At 41.3% G+C, this 21624-nt stretch overlaps 1 protein-coding gene across 1 annotated transcript in view; it reads right to left on the bottom strand.

The window, feature by feature from the left end:
• Positions 1 to 21624, bottom strand: part of LOC307226379 (von Willebrand factor D and EGF domain-containing protein-like) — a 201864-nt gene that overhangs the window by 130453 nt on the left and 49787 nt on the right. Inside the window, exons 6-10 of the mRNA XM_079995170.1 lie at positions 14342 to 14431; positions 9906 to 10041; positions 6637 to 6854; positions 3658 to 3731; positions 1264 to 1540 (exon numbers count right to left, since the gene is read on the bottom strand). Coding sequence (XP_079851296.1) covers positions 1264 to 1540; positions 3658 to 3731; positions 6637 to 6854; positions 9906 to 10041; positions 14342 to 14431 — 795 coding nt within the window. The remainder of the gene's footprint in view (positions 1 to 1263; positions 1541 to 3657; positions 3732 to 6636; positions 6855 to 9905; positions 10042 to 14341; positions 14432 to 21624) is intronic.

Genomic DNA, 21624 nt, shown 5'->3' on the forward strand with positions numbered 1-21624 from the left:
TTCCAGGAAAATAATGTGCTTTAAATGTATGGTGTGTACACAGCCATATTATCACATGTTTCACTAGGTTTGTGTTTCATTTTATAGCCTGCCTTTCTTCTGGGATTCTTCATCTTAGGAGCCAAAGTTTCTTCAGTGCATTAGTATGTTAATGATACGCCATTTAGACTGTGAGGCAATGCCTATGATAGTGTTGTCTTGTGGCACCCTCCTCCTTCTGAAATTAAGCCATTTCTGTATGTGCACTGGCAAGGAACCCATCTGAAACCTAGGCTTAAAAATTATCTATCTTGTATCACTAATCACTGCCCAGGATATTTCTCCTGTTGTTGGGATGTTGAGACAAGCCCCGCCCCCATCAGCATAGGCAAGCTGATATAGAGAGAAGTGTTCCTTTATATACCCATAGCCCAACCTATTTAGGGCTTTGTAGGTCAACACTAGCACCTTGATCAGTGTTCAGGATCAGTGTTATGTGACCTGCGTTACTTATGAACCAGGTAGCAGTCCCCAGTGAGAGTTTTTTGTTTTGTTAAGTGTTCTTAGATAATTAATCCTATTTACTGTTGGTCATTTGGTTCTGTATTTTATTATTCTATAATATATTAAAGGTTTTACTTGGTTTTGGTTGTACATCACCACTATATATATTTTTTCTTTTGAATTAGTGCTGCATAAATAGTCTTATAATGAATGAATGAATGAACGAATGTGGGGGGAATTGCAGGATGTTGGCTTCCACATCAGCAGTGCTGTGGATCGATGATTCTTCCTAGTCTGACATGGATTTAAAACTTACTTGTGCTCACCTATAATTGGTCAGGCACCAATCCCTTCACTTGGATCTAGTCACTCTTTCCATTAGCTTGGCTGGACACAAACCCTACTGTAATCAGTAAATCAGCCAAGTCGGGGAAATCCTTTGCTTTATCAAAGACCATAGTGACCGCTCTGTAAAAAAAGGCAAGCCTCTTGTAATGAGACAGAATGTGACTTGCTCAGTGCCACCATTAAGCTTGTGGCTAAGTCAGGGCTTGAACTCCTGCTATGATGTTTTATGGGCAGTATTCTGTCCATTGGAAGACACTTCTTAGCCTTACATTGAGTGGAATTTACCTCAGCTAAGACAGCCTAATACACACCAGTGGTTGGCCATTCAACTTAGCAAGGGATACTCGATCTTTCACACTGCTTTGTTACAAAAGTAATCTCTCTCGTTGGTAATTATCAAAACCAAAACCCAAATAAATTTGAGATACGTACGGTAATTTTTCTCCCTCCATAGGACTCCATGATTCTGACATTTGGTTGTGACGAGGCTTTGATGCTTTTAATTGCCAGTTGAGGTTTGGTTTCCAGAAACTGCCCATTGCACATATCTAAGATGACGATATCATTATCTTCCCGTGCGGCAACACCACAGTTACAAGCAAAGGCAAGATGGCGGTTGCTGCAATGCCACTGACGCACATGCACCTCAAACATTCGGTTCAGACTTCTGTACAGCACAAAAGTTCCAGTCATGTAGCTGTCATAACGCCTAAGCAATCAAGTGAACAACATAAATGAAGGATTTACTCACAGTTTGTTAGCTGCTCATTTTTACTCTAGCCAACAAGGCTCCCTAATTAGACCAGTTTGGTGGCTGGCCTCAGAGGGAAAAGAAAATAAACTCTTGGTGAAGAAACACTTTTTCATCAACATAAGCAAACTAATACCACCAGAGTTATTAGCTGGGAGTGCATAAGAATTCATGTGAGGAGCTCATAGCTGCCTGAGAGCCGCTGCCATGGCAACAGGCATGGATAAGGAGGATAAACATTTGATAAAAGTAAATAGGAAAATATCTCTGCCTCCGGGCCTTAATAAATATGTTTTAGTTGTAACTGGATGCTTTACAGCATGATGTTCTTCAAAGCAAAACCAGCACTCAAATAATATCTTCTGTGACTAATCACCCACTTCGACAAGGTTGACTATGACTAGGTGAACATTTCAAATGAAAAATTAGGGCTCTGCCAGAATCGCATTAAAATGAAGTCATATTTCCCCCCCTTTAGAACATCTTGGCTGTAAACATAAGTTTTACTCTTAACTGGATTCTCAGCTGGCAAATGGCCACATCTGGAACAATATGTCAGTTTTACTCTTCACTGTTGCATGAGCTCAAGTCTACTAGGGTTCACTGAGAAGCTGATGATGTTCTTGCTCTGGAACGCATGCCAACATGGTGGCTGCAGCACACTCTGCATTTAGCTATGGATGACATAAGCTGAGGTGGTTACATGAGTGTTGATTCCATGCAAAATGCTCACAGAAGATTGTCTTTTTCCATACGGCTGAACAAGATGCTTTTCAAAAGCAACTGACACAGAAGGCTCTTATTCCTGTGGCAGTCTAACCTAATAACAATCACTTGGAAATTTCATTGAAATTAATGGAACATTTTGGAGCAAATATGCTAAGGATCACAGTTTCCTAGATTTCAGTGTTATGGCATAATCCTATGAACAGCCATCTTGTGGGATGGGATGAGACAAAAGGGTCAACGTGATCATCTGTCAAAACTTGCTATGAACCAAGCAAAATGTATTGAATAAAATTCTAGCCATCGTTCATACTTACATTAGGCTTAATTCTCATAAAATGTTATCCCTTTGCTTTGAATATATTCAAGAAAAATGTCCTGCTTCTATAATGTCATTCCCACACTTCAATGGAGGCGCATTTGCCACCCTCTTCCCTTCTTAAAAGATGACTCAAGAGGTGCAAGTAGATAAATAGGTACCACTCTGATGGGAAGGCAAATGGCGTTTCCATGCGCTACTCTGGTTCGCCAGAAGTGGCTTAGTCATGCTGGCCACATGACCCGGAAGCTGTACGCCGGCTCCCTCGGCCAATAAAGCGAGATGAATGCCGCAACCCCAGTGTCGTCCGCGACTGGACTTAACGGTCAGGGGTCCCTTTACCTTTACCTTACCTACTTCCAAAAGGCCACAGATAGTTAAAGGCCAAATACCTGGTTATAGAGGAAAGTTTTTGCCTGGCACCTAAATATATGTATTGAAGGTGCCAGGCAAGTCTCCCAGGGGAGAGCATCCACAAACAGGAAACCACCACAGAATAGGCCAATTCTCATGTTCCCACCCTTCAGACCTCTTGTGGAGGGGGCACACAAAACCAGTTTATATGTCCAGGAGTGTGCACACAATACCTTTAAAAGTATTCTAGGCACTGTAGTTAACCCCGCACAGAGTTGGAATTCCCATCACCTCTTAAGAAATTGCACCACCTATAGCTCTTTGAGGAGGAAAATATACTTCAAATGTGATTTAAAGGTATAACGTACACACAGCCTTAATTAAATCCTCATTTGCAGAAGCTATTGGAATTTAGTTAATCTGGTTAATTGGTTTGTTGTTATATTTTAATAGCTATAACTATCATCCTATTTTCTGGTCTCACAAGTCTTTCTGGGTGTGACAGCAAATGCTAGAAACTTGGAAGGCATTTTTTTCATGTGTGTGTTTAACATCCCTTGGATTCTGCACTACAGCATTTACTGTAAACTCATAAAATAGCATCCTAGATAGCTGAACAGAATACTAAAGCATATCATTATTGTGAAGCCAAATAGCTTCATGAAAGAATACTCACCATCCATCAAATGTGATGATGTGTGGATCAGTCAAAGAGTAGCAGTTCTCTGTGGGGAGGTCTTGAACTGTGACCTAGTTAAAATGAGATGTGTAATGCATACAGTCTCTGAGGCAGAGCTCCATTTTTTATTTTATTTTTTTACTCATAAAACATTATGGGCTGCATTTGACTTTTATGGGTGAATGAAACAAAATGTGACTTTTAAAGTGTGTTACAGGATCAGTATTTCCTGTGTTTTACTTATTATCATTACTTATTTTATATGCACCCAGCAAGTATATAAAGGCTATATAATTTATTTCTTCTAGGTAAACATCAGCAAAAAAACAAGTCTCTACCTGCCCATCCAAAAAAAAGTTTACAATAAAAAAGTTTTTAACTGGAAGTGTGTGAAATCTAGAATCCTGAAAAGCAAAGCAGCTATCAATGAATCAATTATTTCTGATCTATGTCATTTTTGCACGTGCTTACTAATAAGTCATTAGTTTCTTCGTTAATCTGAGAGTTCTTAAAAGCCACAAGAAAATTCACATGTAAGTATGATGGTTGCATCTAATTAAATACTCAGAAATTAATGGATTTAACATAATCATGTTCATTCATTTCAGTAGGTCTGTTCTGGGTATGACTACTGTCAGCTACAACCCTGGTGAAGGACAAATTTTCAGATGATATAAAACTGGAAGGTGTAGCTGATACCTCAGAAGACAGAATTAGTACTGAAGATGCTCTTAACAGATTGCATAGCCAAAAGTAGCAAAATGAATTTCAACAGGGACAGACATAAGGTTCTACACTTACACAGGAATAATCAGATGCACAAATATAGAATGGGTGACACTGGCAACTGTACATGTGAAAAGGATCTAGGGGTCATAGTAGACTATAAACTCAGCATGAGGCAACAGCGTGATTCACCAAGTGGGTGGGAAGCTAATGCCATTCTAAGTTGCATCAACAGATGTATAATGTCCAGAAGGGAAGGAATAGTGCTACCTTATCCAGCCTTGGTCAGACCCAACCTGGAGTACTGTGTCCAGTTCTGGACAACAGAGTTTAAGAAGGACATTGACAAGATGAGACATGTGCAGAGGAAGATGACCAAGATGGTAAAGGGTCTGGAAACCAAGCATTATGAGAAATGGTTGAGGGAGTTGGGTATATTTAGCCTGGAGAAGAGAAGACTGAAAGGTGATATGGTGGCAATCTACAAATATCTGAAGGGAAGTCACATCAACATTGGAGCAAGCTTGTTTCAGGAGCAGATTAGTGTCGTTTGAGCTATGCGCAAGCACTGGGCACTGAGCCGAGGTATCACTGTCTCAAAACCTAGTAAGCAAGGAACTGGGCTTTGGGAAGGAGGAGTGAGGCTCTGACAGAGTCCTGGAATCCTCCTGCCTCCTTCTCAAAGCCTAGTTAGCACTTTCTCAGCTTTAGGAAGGAGGTGGAAGGGCTCCAGGATCCTCTTGTGCTTCCTTCCCAAAGCTGGGCACCTCCAGGGGAGGGAAGTTGCCAAATTTTGGCTTTGCACAGGGTGCCATAGTACCCAAGTCTACTACTCCAAAGGGTGGGACTAGAACCAATGGATTCAAATTCCAGATAAACATTAGGAAGAAGTTTCTGATGGCAAGAGCTGCTTGACAGGAAAATGGACTATCTCAGAAGGTGGTGCACTTATCTGGAGGTTATTAAACAGGCTGGATAGCCATCTGTTGGGGATTCTTTAGCTGTGATTCCGGCATTGCAGGGGGTTGGGCTAGATTACCCTTGGGATCCCTTCTGACTCTACACTTCTATGATTCCATTATATTTTAAAAGTAGGTTCTTCCAAACAAAATTCTCGGAAAATACACATTTTAAAAACAAGTTTTTTACGTTTTTTGAGCCAATATTTGGGTCTGAACCTAACCCTTTAAGAACGAGAACAAAGATAAATTCTAAACTCTGATCAGATCTGCACATCAATCCAAGATCTGGTCTGTTCATATCAGAATTTATAAACATCAAATTTGTCAAGCAAAACCTCCTTATATAATGAGTTGCTTTGTTAGCGTGGCAATGTGAAACTTTCCCCATAATGCAAGAAGCAGATATCTGACTGAAATTAAGGCACTTCTTTAAATAAAACCAGTTTCAAAACCAGAAGTATTACATAGGGTATATTCCAACCGTAGTTCATTATCATATTTAGAAGCAAGCAATTCTTGGCTCTTTTGACCTTTACATGTTATAGTATGTAGTTTGAATTAAATCACTTAGTGAAGATTTTTAACTAGAGCCTGATCTTGGCTTCATTGTTGTAAGCTTTTAACATAATCAGATCAAATATATATCAGAACCTTGTTAGCAGATGAAACAAATATTTTTATTAGAACAACAAATTTGAGATTCAGTGTCAATGTCTACAAAGTGATACCACAGAGAGTTAAACATTGACACAGAATCTCAAGACACTTATTAGGATTTACCCCAGAAATTCCATTGATTCCTTTCAATTATGGTTGTGCAATCTTAGCTTTCTTGCTGATCATAAGCATTTAGTCATATGTAAATCCTATCAGACAACAAGACTTACTTTCAAATACATGTGTTTAGGATCATTGCCTTCGTCTGCACTCAAGCACACTTAAGATTGCTTCACACACATTTTTAGGTGTAGTGTTGTTTTTTTAACTTTATAGCTCCAAATGGGACACAATGGGACAAACATGTACTGTATTTGAAAATAAAAAATATTAAAAAGTTACGCTCGCTAGAGAGACATGATTAGCTGCAGTTCTCTGGCCATATTCAGATTATCAAATGTGAAATTACTTGGAGTGGTTGGAGGGGAGAACATGATACAAGGGTACACATAAAGTGGATGGGGGGGATTTTCTCTGGGACAGAAAAGTGAATTACAAATACAAAAATAAATAGGACAGCAATGCCTTGGTTAGAATGCTCCTATCAAACTCATTGTTTGTTTAAACCTACTTTGACATCCATTGGTGTATAATCCCGCCAAAGCGGCTCGCTCGTTTGGACAGGCTCCACTCTGATATAGCTGGTGAGGTTTCCATCCTCGGCAAAGTCATTCACAGCCCTTACAGTTACCGAAGCTCTTGCACAGCTACCTTCCTCGCAGGGCATGTGTTCCAGAGCCACCTGGCATGCCGAGAGAGCAATGTCTGGGGACCTCCTTCCCAGATCATCTAAAATGCAAATATATTGGCATTCATAACTCTGTTGAGAAGTTAATAGCTAGGTTTTCTTTTTAATCAAAGGAAGATGGATGGTTTTCCATCTGTGATCAGAATAATTGTTGCTATTACAACAGCCAGACATGAACTCAAACAGAACCATTACATGCAAAAAATGACAGCAAGAAAAATACACACTTCTCTCTCTCTATTTTAAATCTCATGTACCACCTCTCTCTCTCTCTCTCCCTTCAAGAAAAGAAAAGAAAAGAAAAGAAAAGGGTTTCAGTACTCCATACTGGTAAGTACCAGCACAAAAAGGCTATATAAAAGGCTAGTTCACCAGAACATGCATCACAGCAGAAAACAAATCAAAATAGAAATCTCCTGTTTTACAGAATTCATCATGAGATTGCTTGAATTTGGAGATCTCTTTCTGCATTTGTGAATGACCAATATTCACTATGATTTTCAGTGCTGATATTTTAGCTTTGCTAGATGTGAAATAATAATAATAATAATAATAATAATAATAATAATAATAATTAATTTATACATACATACATACATACATACATACATACATACCCTGCCCATCTGGCTGGGTTTCCCCAGCCACTCTGGGCGGCTTCCAACAAAATATTAAAAAACAGTGGTCTGTTAAACATTAAAAGCTTCCCTAAACAGGGCTGCCTTCAGATGTCTTCTAAAAGTCTGGTAGTTGTTGTTCTCTTTGACATCGGGTGGGAAGGCGTTCCACAGGGCAGGTGCCACTACTGAGAAAGCCCTCTGCCTGGTTCCCTGTAGCTTTGCTTCTCGCAGTGAGGGAACCGCCAGAAGGCCCTCAGAGCTGGACCTCAGTGTCCGGGCTGAATGATGGGGGTGGAGACGCTCTTTCAGATATACTGGACCGAGGCCATTTAGGGCTTCAAAGGTCAGCACCAACACTTTGAATTGTGCTCGGAAACGTACTGGGAGCCAATGTAGGTCTTTAAATTTTAAATATGTCATTTAAATCTGTGTTATATATTTTACATCCAGCAGCCTCAAACATGAGCTGATTTTTTTTTTTTTAAGTATTTAAAAACCTATTCTATAGGTTTCTTCACATATTGCTTTCTGGCACAAGTCATCTTCACTTTGGGGGGGGGGGGAGCCTTGTCACAGGTGATGGATTGAGAAAATGTCTTTCTGCATAAGGACTCTTATATCAGCTTCCCAGCAGCAGTACTTCATGCAAAAAAATGACATTTGTGTCACTCTTCATACATTAAACACAATACTGACAATCTCTGTGTCAGATAAGGTAAAATGTGAAATGGCCTTTAGATCAAGGATCAGTTAAATAACACAAATATATCAATACTCATGAAATGTTTAGCTGTAAATGCATACTAATATAAAATGTGTTGTATTTTATATCACTGAAACAATCTTCTTCAACACCACTGAAATAATCACAACCCTACATATATGAGTATACTAAGAACTAAGTCCTATTAAATTTGATGGAACTTACTCTCAGGTAGGCATTTTATTAATTTGTTTGTTTGTGTGTTTGTTTGTTTTGTATACCACCCTATACCTGAAGGTCTCAGGGAGGTTTGCAGGATAAAATATACCATTACACTGCAAGCCTTAGGATAGAGAATCATCACAGCTCATAGTCATCTACTATGTGCACATCTATACATTTGAAGCACATTCTTTTCCTCAAAGAATTCTGGGCACCAGGCACACCGAGTTGGTGGGACTGTCGCATGTGTGTGACATCACATGTGTGATGCCCCGCCCCCCATCGGGCCACACCTGCTTGGACGTGGGGGTGTCTACCGGGATGCTCTGACGATTGCAGAGGGCAGCACGGAGGGCGAAAATCGGCCTCCCACTTGCCACACTGGCACTCACCCAGGGACAGTGGGGAATGGTAGCCCCCTCAATATTAGGGGGGCTGCACCCCCTGCCTCAAAATATTGAGGGGGTTTAGGCCCCTTTTGCGCCATATACCCGGTGCAGCTGATGGACACTGTAGTTTGACCCTCGCAGTTGGTTGAAATGTTACGTGCAAGATCCAGTGTTGCACTTCCCCTTTCTTCCCCTCTGTATACCCCCCATTTTAGAAGTACATGGGGGATACAGGGGGAGGAGGAGAAGGGGAAGTTTGCACAAGCAGGAGTTTGTTGCACAAATAGGCATGTGTGTGTAGCTCCCTATTTATTGGGGGCTTTTCTGGGTTGTGTGCACTGTGTGTTGCTTCATTTATAATTTCAGCCTGCATCAGATGTTTCTTCTGAAGCATCAGTAGTAAACTGTAGAACAGATTTACAGCAGTGTACTCCTTTGGATGTTGACATCTTTCTGCTGTGTTCAGTTGTTAGTGTCTTTAGAATTGCAGCCTAAGAGCTTTCAATGATAAGGAGGAGTAGTTCCCGATAAGAAGAACCACCCATTATTTTTTAACCATCTAAGTAACATTGCAACCAGATCCTAATATTTATTGCACTAGTTAGTTATGAGTACACAGGATATGGCATCTGCTACCGTGGCACAACTTCTCAAAGCAATGATATTTTTAAGTCATCACCAGGCTTCCAAAGAAATTACCCCAGTGGCCAGCAACATAACAGAGCCAGATATTTAGAATCCTGGTTCCAATGTGCAATTATTATTATTATTATTATTATTATTATTATTATTATTATTATTATTATTATCATTATTATCATTATTATCATTATTATATCATTTTCTTCCATACAAATGTGTTCAAATCTTACAAATAAGAAACTACGTACCTTTGTGTACGTGTCTATAAGTAATACCGTTATTAGTCAAATTAGCCTAAAACATTAAGCCAAATAGTTTAATGCACTGACCACAAGCTTTAAGTACTTCCTCCCCATCTCTCTGGTTTTATAGCCAAACACTTTGTCTTATGAAGCCCTCTAGCAGTAAATGATGGCGGTTCTCCTACCTATGCTATGCTCTTAGATTCATTACAGAGATTTCAGGGAAAGTCAGCAAAAGTGTTTGATCAAATGCTCACTGACATAAGACTCTTACCAGAATCCCCGGTAGTCAGCTGCAAAGTAATTTTACAGATGTCATCCTGGCCCAGACAGGTAATAGGGATGGTACTTAGGATTGTCAAAATATGCTCTTCACTATCTTCTGCAATTTGTATGGATTCTGGCACAAACTGGAAATAGAGACAGATGATCAGTCTTACACTGCACTCATATTAAGCCTTGGCCTGTTTTGATGGCAAATGGCCTCTGATTTAGGGCACAAGTGAATTTTCAGTTATTGCATCTGAAGTTTCCCTTTCAAGATGGAGGAACATTTTCCCTGAAAAAGCAGGCAATATATAGATTTTTAAAAACATTTTTTAAAGGCAAATTTGGGGAGGGAGAATGAAGAGTAGTTTCCAAGTTTGGAATCTCTGAAGGAAAGATATTCAAAACTTGCCCTTCCTGCTGCTGTGCCCCCAACTTTTGCCACCACTGCGCCCCCAACTTTTGTTAAACTTGTCAGCAGCCGGGGCACTTCCTCAAAATGTTGCCGCTTGGCTTCTCCAATCTGGGCAGTGGGACTCAATCAGCAATGTGTCACACGGAAATGCCCTGGCTTTTGCCAAACTTGGTAGGAGCCGAGGTGCACCTCAAAACATAGCTGCCCGGCTTCTCTGCCCGGGGACAGGGAGGACAAGCACCAATGGCACGTGACAGAATGCCTTCCTTTAGGCGGCAGAAGTGATGGGGCAGGCAGAGCCCGACCTCTTGCACTTCCACTGCCTGAGGCAGGTGTTTCCTCCCCACCTCATAGGCGAGCCAGCTCTGTGGGATGGGATCCTGCTTGCACCAGGGAAGATCTCTGTAGGTGCAGGTGTGGCTGCAGGTGCTATGTTGGTGACATATGGGCAATGTCTTGAGAAGTCACAGCTCCATGGTATAGCATGTAGTTTTGCATGCAACAGAGTCAGTGTCAAACTTCCCTATTTAAAGATAGCAGAGCTGGGAAAGACCTGGATCTAAAGCTTTGGAGAGCTGCTGTGAGTGAGAATGCACAATAATGGGCTTGAAGGGCAGACTCAGGATAAGGCAGCTTCTAGTGTTCATAACAGGAAAGGGGGAGAGGAGGCAGCCTCGAGTTGCTCTAGAGATGAATTATTTGCACCTATTGCTGTGCTTTTGCGTTGCTGAAACCAGTCACTAAGGAAGGGTTTTCACATGGTGTCTTATTCAGCCTTTGCCTTCCTTATTCTCTCTCACGACTTTGATAGGACGTTAAGAAGATCTGAGCTTGCTGCTACTCCAAGATAAGGTGAAATTGCTATTTTGGTGGCTCGCCGAGGTTTCTGCTTAGCTCTCAAACATTCTGCCAAATTAGCCACCGTAATTGCTTATTAAGTAAAAATTGCCTTAATTTCCTAATGTTACCTTTTGCTTTTGAACATCTTCAGTAATTACAAAATCATTTTCAGGAATAGCAGGGTAATTGTTTCTTATTTCTGATGCAGGAGAAAAAATCCTTTTGAAAAATCCTAATAACTAACAGCATGGAACCGATTTGCTCAGTGCAGAGCTACTAGTAAAAAAAAAAAGTTAATTAAAATGTGCTGGGCTGTATATTAGGATAATTAGCTGGTCATATGGCTTGCACATTACTCTACTTTCTATGTGTAAGGTAAAGGGGGGGACTAATTTATGCTAATGCATATGCTTTATGCAGAGTCCAGGACCAACCTGAGATATTTTGTTGCCTGAAGTGAAAGGCAAGATGACACCTCCCTGTTCCATGTACAAGAGCCAGCTGGGCAGACAGCTGAATCTTATTTCATTACTAGCAGTAGGACAGCAGCCTCCATTGCACTTCATGGCTGCCTTGTGTAGACAGCACAGAGGCAGACAAGACACACATCTCTATCTTTCAACACCTCCCTACTAATCCTCACCCTCAAGCAGCTACGTACTGCCTCAAGCAGATCCATCACTCATCCTAATGGCAGGGTTGAGTGTGCAGAGTTTGGCCATTTGTTTCTCCATCTTGTTTAGTACTGGTTACACTACTAGCAGAAGCTCTCTGGGACTTAAGGTAGGGTTCCCCCACCCCAGTACCTGCTTCTTTCGAATGTCCAGTTGGAGATGCTAGGGGTTGAAACAGAAACCTTATAGATCACCCTTCCCCAACGTGGTGCCTTCCAGATATTTTGGACTCCAACTCCCATTATCCCTGGACATGGGCCATGATGCTTGGGGCTGATGGGAGTTGTAGTCCAACAGTACCTTGAGGGCATCACCTTGGAGACAGAAGAACAGCTGTTATAGATACTGAGTATATGCTATAATGAGGGATGCAGGTGGCGCTGTGGGTTAAACCACAGAGCCTAGGACTTGCCGATCAGAAGGTCAGTGGTTCAAATCCCCACGACGGGGTGAGCTCCCGTTGCTCAATCCCAGCTCCTGCCAACCTAGCAGTTTGCAAGCACGTCAAAGTGCAAGTAGATAAATAGGTACCGCTCTGGCGGGAAGGTAAATGGCGTTTCCGTGTGCTGCTCTGGTTCTCCAGAAGCGGCTTAGTCATGCTGGCCACATGACCCGGAAGCTGTATGCCGGCTCCCTCGGCCAATAAAGCCAGATGAGCGCCGCAACCCCAGAGTCAGCTATGACTGGACCTAATGGTCAGGGGTCCCTTTACCTTTTTTATATGCTCTAATACAGAGTCACTCCTGCCCCTGAGTCCCCTCATTTCTTAACAGTTTCCTCATTTTGTTCCAAATGAAAAACAGTACATAACTGGTTTACATTATCATGACATCACTATCATTTTCACAGTGAAATGGCTCTGGTGGCTTTCCTGTTAGAGAATACAAGATGCAGAGTTTACTCTTGCTACCCGTTCCCTTCCCTGATGGTTACATATAAACAAGTGCCATACAATAGTTTCTTATGCATCTGAAGATAAAGATGGACAAACCATAACTGAAAATGATTGTGCCACATACAACAACCCACTCAAAAAAAAAAAAAAAAAGGTTTCTGCAGAGCCCATTACATCTTACCATTCTGTCTAACCCTAAGTGAAATGACAGAATGATAATGGAGGGGAAACAGATAGATTCTGTCTTCTCCCAAGTTTGCTTCCAAAGCAAAATAATAATAATTTTTAACAATGCAGTGAAAAAGAAGACACAGTCCCTGTATTCTAGTTTCTGGAGCAAGGGCAGATTTTGTCTTGTTTTGGTTTCTTTTGGCCCAGGGGATTCCTTCCCTCTCAGAGAACCATCTGAGGACTGCAAGCCAAGCGGTGGATGGAGACAGATACAAAAGTGGTCAGAGTATTGAGTGTGACTTTAACCTTTGTTCAACAAATTGGCTACATTCCAGCCACACGAAGTTGTAGGTTTCTACACACATCTCTCTCCACCCACCCTCCAGGCAAGCAAGAGGCATTAGCACAGTTCAAGGAGTTATGCCAGACAAACAAAAACACTTGAGGGGAGCACAGAATGGGGCCTGGAGAGAATTGTAGCCTGTGGAAGGGACATGGGCTAGGGAGATATTGAGAGCCAGGTATCTACTTTTCACCTCTCACCCTGCTCTGGAGTCTATATCTCTGTGGTTTCTGCAGTCTATGGTGTCATATGAGTTTTCGAAAGAGAGAGATGCCACGTTACCCAAAGATGGGAATTGTGCTGTTAGGTCTCCCATCAAAGGCACTAGGTATGAATCAAAGTGAAGTCTGCCCCATAAATAATGTATTGTCCCATAAATAATAATGGCAGACTTAGCATGCAGGTCCTTGTTTTTATAGGCTCAGCTTTTGAAAACTAATCTGTACTACAGACTCCTTAATGGAATGACTTTTTTTTTTTTTTGGCCAGTTATTTATATTGCATTCCAGAAAAAGCTAACAAAGGGGGAAAGAAAGGCTCTTTTATGAAATATCTGCTACTGAATGGCCAGCCAAGGTCAGAAAATGTTTTAGTCTGCTGAAATTCTCCATTAACATAATGGGGGGTTGCCCCCAGAGTTTTATGAATGGGAGAGCACAGCATTCAACGGATGCAGACACTAAATGCCAGTCTTCGCAAAAGCTGTCCATTTAAAGACGTCCCAACTTTTATTTCACATTGTGTGAGAGACAACCGCAAGTGCTCAGGCATTATGACCAAATCACTCTGAATTTGCAGAACTGTGCCTATCTACTTAAGGTTGCATATAATCACCTCTCGGAAGGTGAATGAACATGAAACGCTTTCACAATACATTTCTAGATGCTGTAGCTGTTAGTGCCTTTAGAAAGTCTGATAGAATGATTGATAGAATGGCAGGCAATTTTTGGAGACATTTTCTCCTTGGGCACCTAAGAAGTACACTGTTTATAATCACCAAAGCCAATTTTACAGTGTGTTGTCTTGCGGAGCAAGGTGGTTAATATAGAAATCTCCATTGAGGATATGCTAGAGAAGTTTGTTAAATGAGGTCTTTTGCTGTTACCTTAATCCCAGCATAGAATCCATCGCTTTCTTCAGGGAAAGACTGTTGATCAGGAGAGTCCCACCTAAAAGCTGTGACAGTGCAAAAGACCTGCAATAAATAAATTGTCCATTTTACAACTTTTTTTCTTTTCTTTTTAAATTAAGAGCTTATGAAGAGTGATTGAAGGTGTTGTAAAGGTTTGGCTGAGATATTCTACCCTATGAAGACTGATTTTGCTGTTTTGTCTTTCCCTTTGCTGGCTGCAAAGCCAATGCATTCACCAAGTGGGAAACACATGGGGGGCAGCCACCCTCCCATATCTTGAAATGGAAAATTCCATGTACTTACAGATATCCATAGGTGCCTTCTATAGCAATTAAAAGCTGATCCCTCATTCTGGGTAGCTAAGTATGGAAGGCTTGGATCAGTTAGTTTTGATGTTCAGAAATAATTCTAGCTGGAACTAGGGCATCTGGTTATTAATCAGTACAGTGGTACCTCAGGTTAAGAACTTAATTCATTCTGGAGGTCCGTTCTTAACCTGAAACTGTTCTTAACCTGAAGCACCACTTTAGCTAATGGGGCCTCCCGCTGCCACCACATGATTTATGTTCTCATCCTGAAGCAAAGTTCTTAACCTGAGGTACTATTTCTGGGTTAGTGGAGTCTGTAACCTGAAGTGTCTGTAACCCGAGGTACCACTGTAGAACAATAAAACTGATTTGTGGTGATTGTGTAGTGATTTCTGCAGCTGTATTTGTTCTACCCCACAATTTTCAGGCATAAATACATTTTAAAAAACCATTAATGGCAGACATGCCTCTCAAAACACCCAGGGGCAATTTTTATCTTTCTGAAATGGTTAATCAGGCATTCATGTTCCAGGGGCACACATGCAAGCCTTGCCTTCAACATCCATCAGCACTCAAGCTGCTCTTTAGACCTTTGCATGGATTTCTGAAGGTTGTATTGTATTTAAAGTGTATTTGATTGAATGTGCTTAGAAACTGTCCCCACTACTAGAAACCTTGACAAGCCAGAGTTTTCACTTGTGAGGAAGTTCAGCTGAAAATGCAAGTTCAGCTGAAAATGTTTTCAAAACCCTTTAGAGACCTTTGTGCTAATCACATGGTCGGACGACCAGGCAACATGGCCAGGGACATGGGAGGCAGGGATTGTGCATGTTCCCTTGTCTCTATTCTAAACTGTTAACTTGTTCAAACAGGGCTTTGATGACACATATCTCTCCTTCAAAGGTTGCATGCTTACTGTGAGAAGTACAATTGTAACCCTCAGGCCACACATCAGTGCATGCACCTACCTTCATAGCTGGCTTTAAGAGGGTGTGTGCAAGAGTTTAGTGATGCTTAGCAGAGTGTTGTCCAGGTCCTGGAGAGAGGTAGTCCTCTCTACCGCCATAGTTTCAGCTGCCACTTTACTTTCTTGCCTGAAATCCTGTTTCTAGCATATTATGGTTTAAAAAAGGGTGGCCAAGATGGGGGGAGGTCATTGCAAAGTGGCCACCAGGTTTTTGTGGTGGCTATGTTTTATTTTGTTTAGTTTTATGAAAGTTGAAACTTCAGGAAAATAAAGATGATTGGCATAACTGCCATGTTAAGGACACCATAGTGCAGGGCTCAGTTTGAGTGGGATCACACGAGTGTCACCAGTGGCATAAGCCCTGGCATTTAAAGAAAGGTTGTGTCCCAATGGCAGTGCATTGGGTGTGGGTCAATGAATTGGAGATTGTGGCAAAACTCGAAAGAACTGTTGAACTAGTTCTACATGCTTAACTGCTCTTTGGAATATGTTTCTTGGACAACATCCTTTGACAGCAGATGACAAAAGACTGAGAAAATGAGGGGCTTTTGAAATCATTTTGTGGTATGATATGAAGCCTGCTGCTCAAAGAAAAATGCAAAATAAAAAACCTCACAGAGGGAAGATCAGCTGTTGAGTTCAGCTAACGTAGCTTTTGGGTCACAGCCTAATTTACCAGGAAAGAGGGAGGCCTGTGCATTTGCATCATACTATCCAAATTCTATCCAACAACCTAAGTATAGCTCCCATACAGAAACTCACTGCCTGCTTTCTTAGGCTGTGTTCATGGGACAAGGCTTTGCACTAGTTTAGGATAAAATAAATCCTTTCTAAAAAGACAGAGATACCTTTTATATCATATGTTGAGCTTTGGTTTTGAGAAGCCATTTCCTCGCTTTTACCCAATGTGCAAACACTGTCCAAAGGACAGCAAGGCCTATTTTTCAGAAAACGCAAGAGTTCTGGCCAATTATGTTTGCTCATACAGTAGCAATACAATTGTTATCTCCACTGAGGCAACACACCATCTACTATATTAATGGGGTTCTTTCACCCTAGTAAACTTTCCCCCCTTTCCTTTTCCAAGGCTAAACCAGCAAGTACTGTACCTTGAACAAAAATCTGTATCATGTGAAGTGGTCCTTATACCAGAACTTTTCATTTTTGTTAAGAAAAAAAGATGCAAAAAAAAAAAAAAAGGATGAGTGTTGAGCACACCAGGCACTCCTGTCTTCCACTGCCTCCCGCAGTTTGGTCAAACTCATGCTGGTAGCTTCAAGAACACTGTCCAACCATCTCGTCCTCTGTCGTCCCCTTCTCCTTGTGCCCTCAATCTTTCTCAACATCAGGGTCTTTTCCAGGGAGTCTTCTCTTCTCATGAGGTGGCCAACATTAATGCATTTACCCCTTTACAAAATGAATATGCAATCCAAATCCAGTTCCCACTGAAATTTGGGGAAGAGTCATAGCTTAGCGGCACAGAATCTGCTTTGCAGGTGGGATGCCCCAGGTTCATTCCCCACCAGCTGCAGGTGGGACTGGGAAGGAACCCTGCACAAAATTCTGATGAGCTGATCCCAGTCTGTAGAGACAACACTGAGCTAAGATAGACCACTAGTCTAACTTGGTTAATTCACCAACATAGGTCTAGGATAAATTGTTCATATTGTAGTTTTCTGGAAGACCTGGAAGAAATTTGTAAATTCCACATGGTTCCCTTTAAAACATTGGAGATGAATCATATATGTAGGGTACATGCATTGCATGAAGAAAGTCCCAGGTCCCTGGCTTCTCCAGCCACGGGAATCTTTAGTAAAAGATGAAAGATTTATATGATCTGAAGAGAAACCAGAGTATAGGAATGAGACAAACTCTTGCTTGAAAACCTTGAAAATCACTGCCAGTCAGTCTAAACAATACTGACCTGGGTGGGCCGTTCATCTGACTCAATATTAAGACGCTTCCAAGGGGAAATCTAGTCTCACCTGTATTGCACTGTATGTGATTTTGAATGCAATCCAGGAGAATCAAGAAGGGAAGTACAATATTTGCTTTGGAAAAGTACTGCGCATTCCGTACCCATTATACTATGTGCAAAGCTCCTTGCTTTTTGAGAATGAATTCTTCTTTTTCTACAACTCAGGTGTGAACTTCTCACAATCAGATATGCGCATTGGTCACTGATCTACAGACTTGACAGTTTGTCACATAATTATTAAGATAGCTTTCCTTAGGAGTTTCTTGCCTCCAGCTGAATATTGGCTTCTACTCTGTAACTCCGCTATCAGAGACTTTTCCTCTCCTTTTATCATCTTATCATTTCAAGGTATGGGGGAGGAGAATGAAAAAGGTACCCTGCAGGCAGTATGAATGCAACATTGACTGACTACTCTGTGGTTGGGTACTCCCCCCCCAAGCTTTTCAGTAAAATAAAATCCTACTGTCAGTATTTTTAAAACACTTGCAATATAAAAAAAAGAGACTGGCATATTCAGCCTAAACACAGTAATGAGATCCAGGAACTTGAGAAGGTGTAATAACAGCAGATAGAGTTTTGCAAATGCATCGAGCTCTTTCCCTGTGCATTACAGTACTAGCAAGTGGGGAAGAGGATGGCCTTGCTGATGACCACTTTTGATGTGCTTCAGATGGAGCTTATGCCCATTTAAATTTATTTGCGCCCAATTACCTGAGGCAAATTTTCAAACTTTTCCAGCTTCTGAGAGATATTTCATTGTGTATCTCCAGGTGAACCCTGGTGAAGCCTCGTTATCGTCTGAGTCTCTAAACAAAAGGACCTGACCCACACCCCTCAGATTAACATGCAAATCACAACTTGGCTTTCCTTCCAGGTTTTGTGCTTCTCTGAACATTGCGACACAGTTCTTGGAAGTTTCAATGGATCAAAATGTGCATTTAAAACTTATATGCATATTAGAGGAGCAAATATACATTTATATACCTGTTTTAAGTTTGTTTGTTGTTGTTGTTTTAAAAAGAACTACAGATTAATATGCAAATGAAACTGAATTATGTATAAAATAATGTAAAAGTGACACTAGGCAGAGAACAAAAATCCACCCACCCCTCAGGCAATGCTATGCATTCTAGATTCCTAAAGTGAGGCTGTGAATGGCTGAAAATTCAGGCACAGCTTATGAAGAATGCTAGTAAGCACAGCTTCCTTTATTCAGTAGTGACCAATGGGGTGGTGCAATCAGGGCTGACTGGCTTCCAGACACCATGTGTCACTGGCAGTTACAGAGGGGTGGGGAGCCAAGGCAGCAGAGAGCTTGCTGTGGTGCTGGTACAGTGGTGGGAGCATCAGATTGGCTCTGCACCCACACCATGCTGAGTTCCTTGCTGCCTTGGCCTTCCTCCTCTCAGAATACATGGTGTTGGGAAGCCAGGTCAGCAATGCAGACCCACCAATGATACCTGCTGGCCGCTGATGGAGTTTCAGGGTTGTTTCGTTGTCTAGTGAGTGTTGATACACCTAGGCCTAGGTGGCAATGGTGCCTTTTGGGCAGGTCTTGATCATTGGGTGAAGGCACAGCATCACGTGTGCTTGGCTCCCAGGGTCCCTGGGCCCTGTGTATACAAGTGAAGACCTCTGCTTTGCATCTTCCTGAATTCAAACAGGAGGCTAACATGTGCTCCATATTACTTCTTTCCTAAAGGACTATAAAATGCACCGAATTTCTTGGCATTTTCACCACAATGAGCTTTTCTCTGAGTTATCCACAAAGATTACATTAAAGTCAGAGGCATTTGTAATGGAGATTATGCTTAATTCAGATAGGGTTGCTCTGTGTTTTGTTTTTATTCATAATGAAACTGTCAACCAAAGCAAATCCGTGCGTATTGAAATATGGAATCTCAATGTGAAAATTCATTCCAAAACATCAGAAACCTTCCTATTAGCAGTGATTATTTTTTTTTAAAGAATGTATGTAGAGTTATTGTTCTGTTGTGAAAGGCTGTAATTAAAGAAAAAACTTCTCTCCTTTTCCTTTCATGGTGGAAGCTAAACTGCTCTCTTTCTAATCTTAATGCAGAGATAAATCAGTTTATAAGCTTGTATATGGAGCTGAATTTATTTTATTTTATTGCTGTTGCATTTGCAAACAGTGTAACCTATCAGCAAGATGGCCACTGCCACTGCAAACTTCTTCTTCTTTTTTTTTAAAAAAAGATTTTGCATAAGCCTTTTAAAAAATGTATGCCATCTCACCACATGAACTTTCAAATTGCTGTGCAGAGCAAAACCTGGCCAGTTTCTTTGGCACATCCTGCTTCCTTAGCATTACCCATTGCACACACTGTGCCTGCTGTAATTTACAGATGGCTGTACCTCCAGGTATGGAATGACCTCTGTCAATATAATCTAAATTGGGCTTAGGAACTGCTACAATTTCAAATCAGATGGAATGGGCTATGTTGAGTGTTTACGAGGCGGGAGGGAGGGGGAGCAGTGGATTATAGATTTATTTATTAAAGCTGCAGTAGTTTTGCAAACATTTCTCTGCCGACACAGTTTCCAGAATGGCCTGATTGGGACCTAGAGTATGGGAAAATGCTCTTATAAGCATTATGAAGAAATGGCCTTAGCAATTTCATCTAAAGAGATGCTAATAAAAGCTCAAACTCCATTGGACCAGTAAAGCTCAATGACTCTATTAAAAGCTATGATATGAACAACATCTTGAAGGAAATTTTGTATTATGCTTGAACGATATCGCTGAGAGAGTTTGAAATGTGTGAAAAGTAGCGTAGATGGATATCAGTCAACTGGAAGCAGAGCTTTAACATTTTTCCCTCTCCTTTTGACTCACAACCATGCAGCAGCTTTCAGAAAAATAAGTTGATAGGGAGATGAGTGCAGGTTCCTGAAGACTGCACTGCCAAGGGACAGAAGAACGGGTTGATTCTGCCACTAAACCCAACAGATGCCTCAGTTTACATCACGATCAGAAAATACACATGCAGAGCACTGGATGGGTGTTAAGGTCAGTTTACAACTTTGGAGCATCAAATGAGGTCTCATAAACAAAAGGAACAGCAGGTAGCAATTCCTCAAATGAGGTCTCACATACCACTTTTAAAAGAGCAGCCATGGAAGATCAGGATTACTTGCCCTTGCTAGTGCTATCTGATGCCTTGTCTTGTTTTGTCCTAAACTGTTGTTAATTTGCTGCAATCTAGCCCTTTGCCTGGCTTTAGACCACTTCACCAAAGATAGCCTACATGCCACAGGAGCCAACTCTGAGGGGTCAAGGTCCCTTCGCCCCCCCCATCAAATATTGGAGAGGGCCAAGCCCCCACCCAATTGATGGGCATTGCCATTCAAATGGTGTGTATGTGTGTGCCACATTATGTGATTAATTATGCAGGTGGGGCTTACCTGCTCACACACATACACCATTTTTCTTTCAAGTTGGCACCCCTGCTATCTGCATCTAAAACGTAACAGGATTTTTGGGGGTTTATTCTTCAGAACTGTTGTGTCCTCAAAAAGCCTTCAAGGGCCTATCGAATGCCCCACCCCATCAGATGTCAAGGAGATTAGTAACTTTAGAAGACATCTGAAAGCAGCCCTGTATAGGGAAGCTTTTTTAAGGGTTAATGTTTTGTTATGTTTTTACATATGTTGGAAGCTTCCCAGAGCGGCTGGGGCGAGCTGGTCCGGTACAAATAATAAATTATTTGTTATTATTAGGTCATTTACTCATTTCAGACCAAGTTGCTCTTTGTCTAGAGTTAAGGGTTTTCTCTAACCCTGAAATACTTTTCTATTTATGAAAAAATGAGGGAAATCCAGAAGAAGAATTATGATGCTGCTAAGATGAGAAAAAGTCAGGTTTGGACACATGGATTGGTTTGTGAAAGTAAGGCTAGTGCTGTAAGTCCTTTGATCAGACTGACCAAACCTGTTTGTCATTACAGCAGTGCCATGACATGATACAGATATCCTTAATCAG

This window comes from Podarcis cretensis, assembly GCF_951804945.1.
Source record: "Podarcis cretensis genome assembly, chromosome: 1".
In the NCBI taxonomy this organism is placed as follows: Eukaryota; Metazoa; Chordata; class Lepidosauria; order Squamata; family Lacertidae; genus Podarcis; species Podarcis cretensis.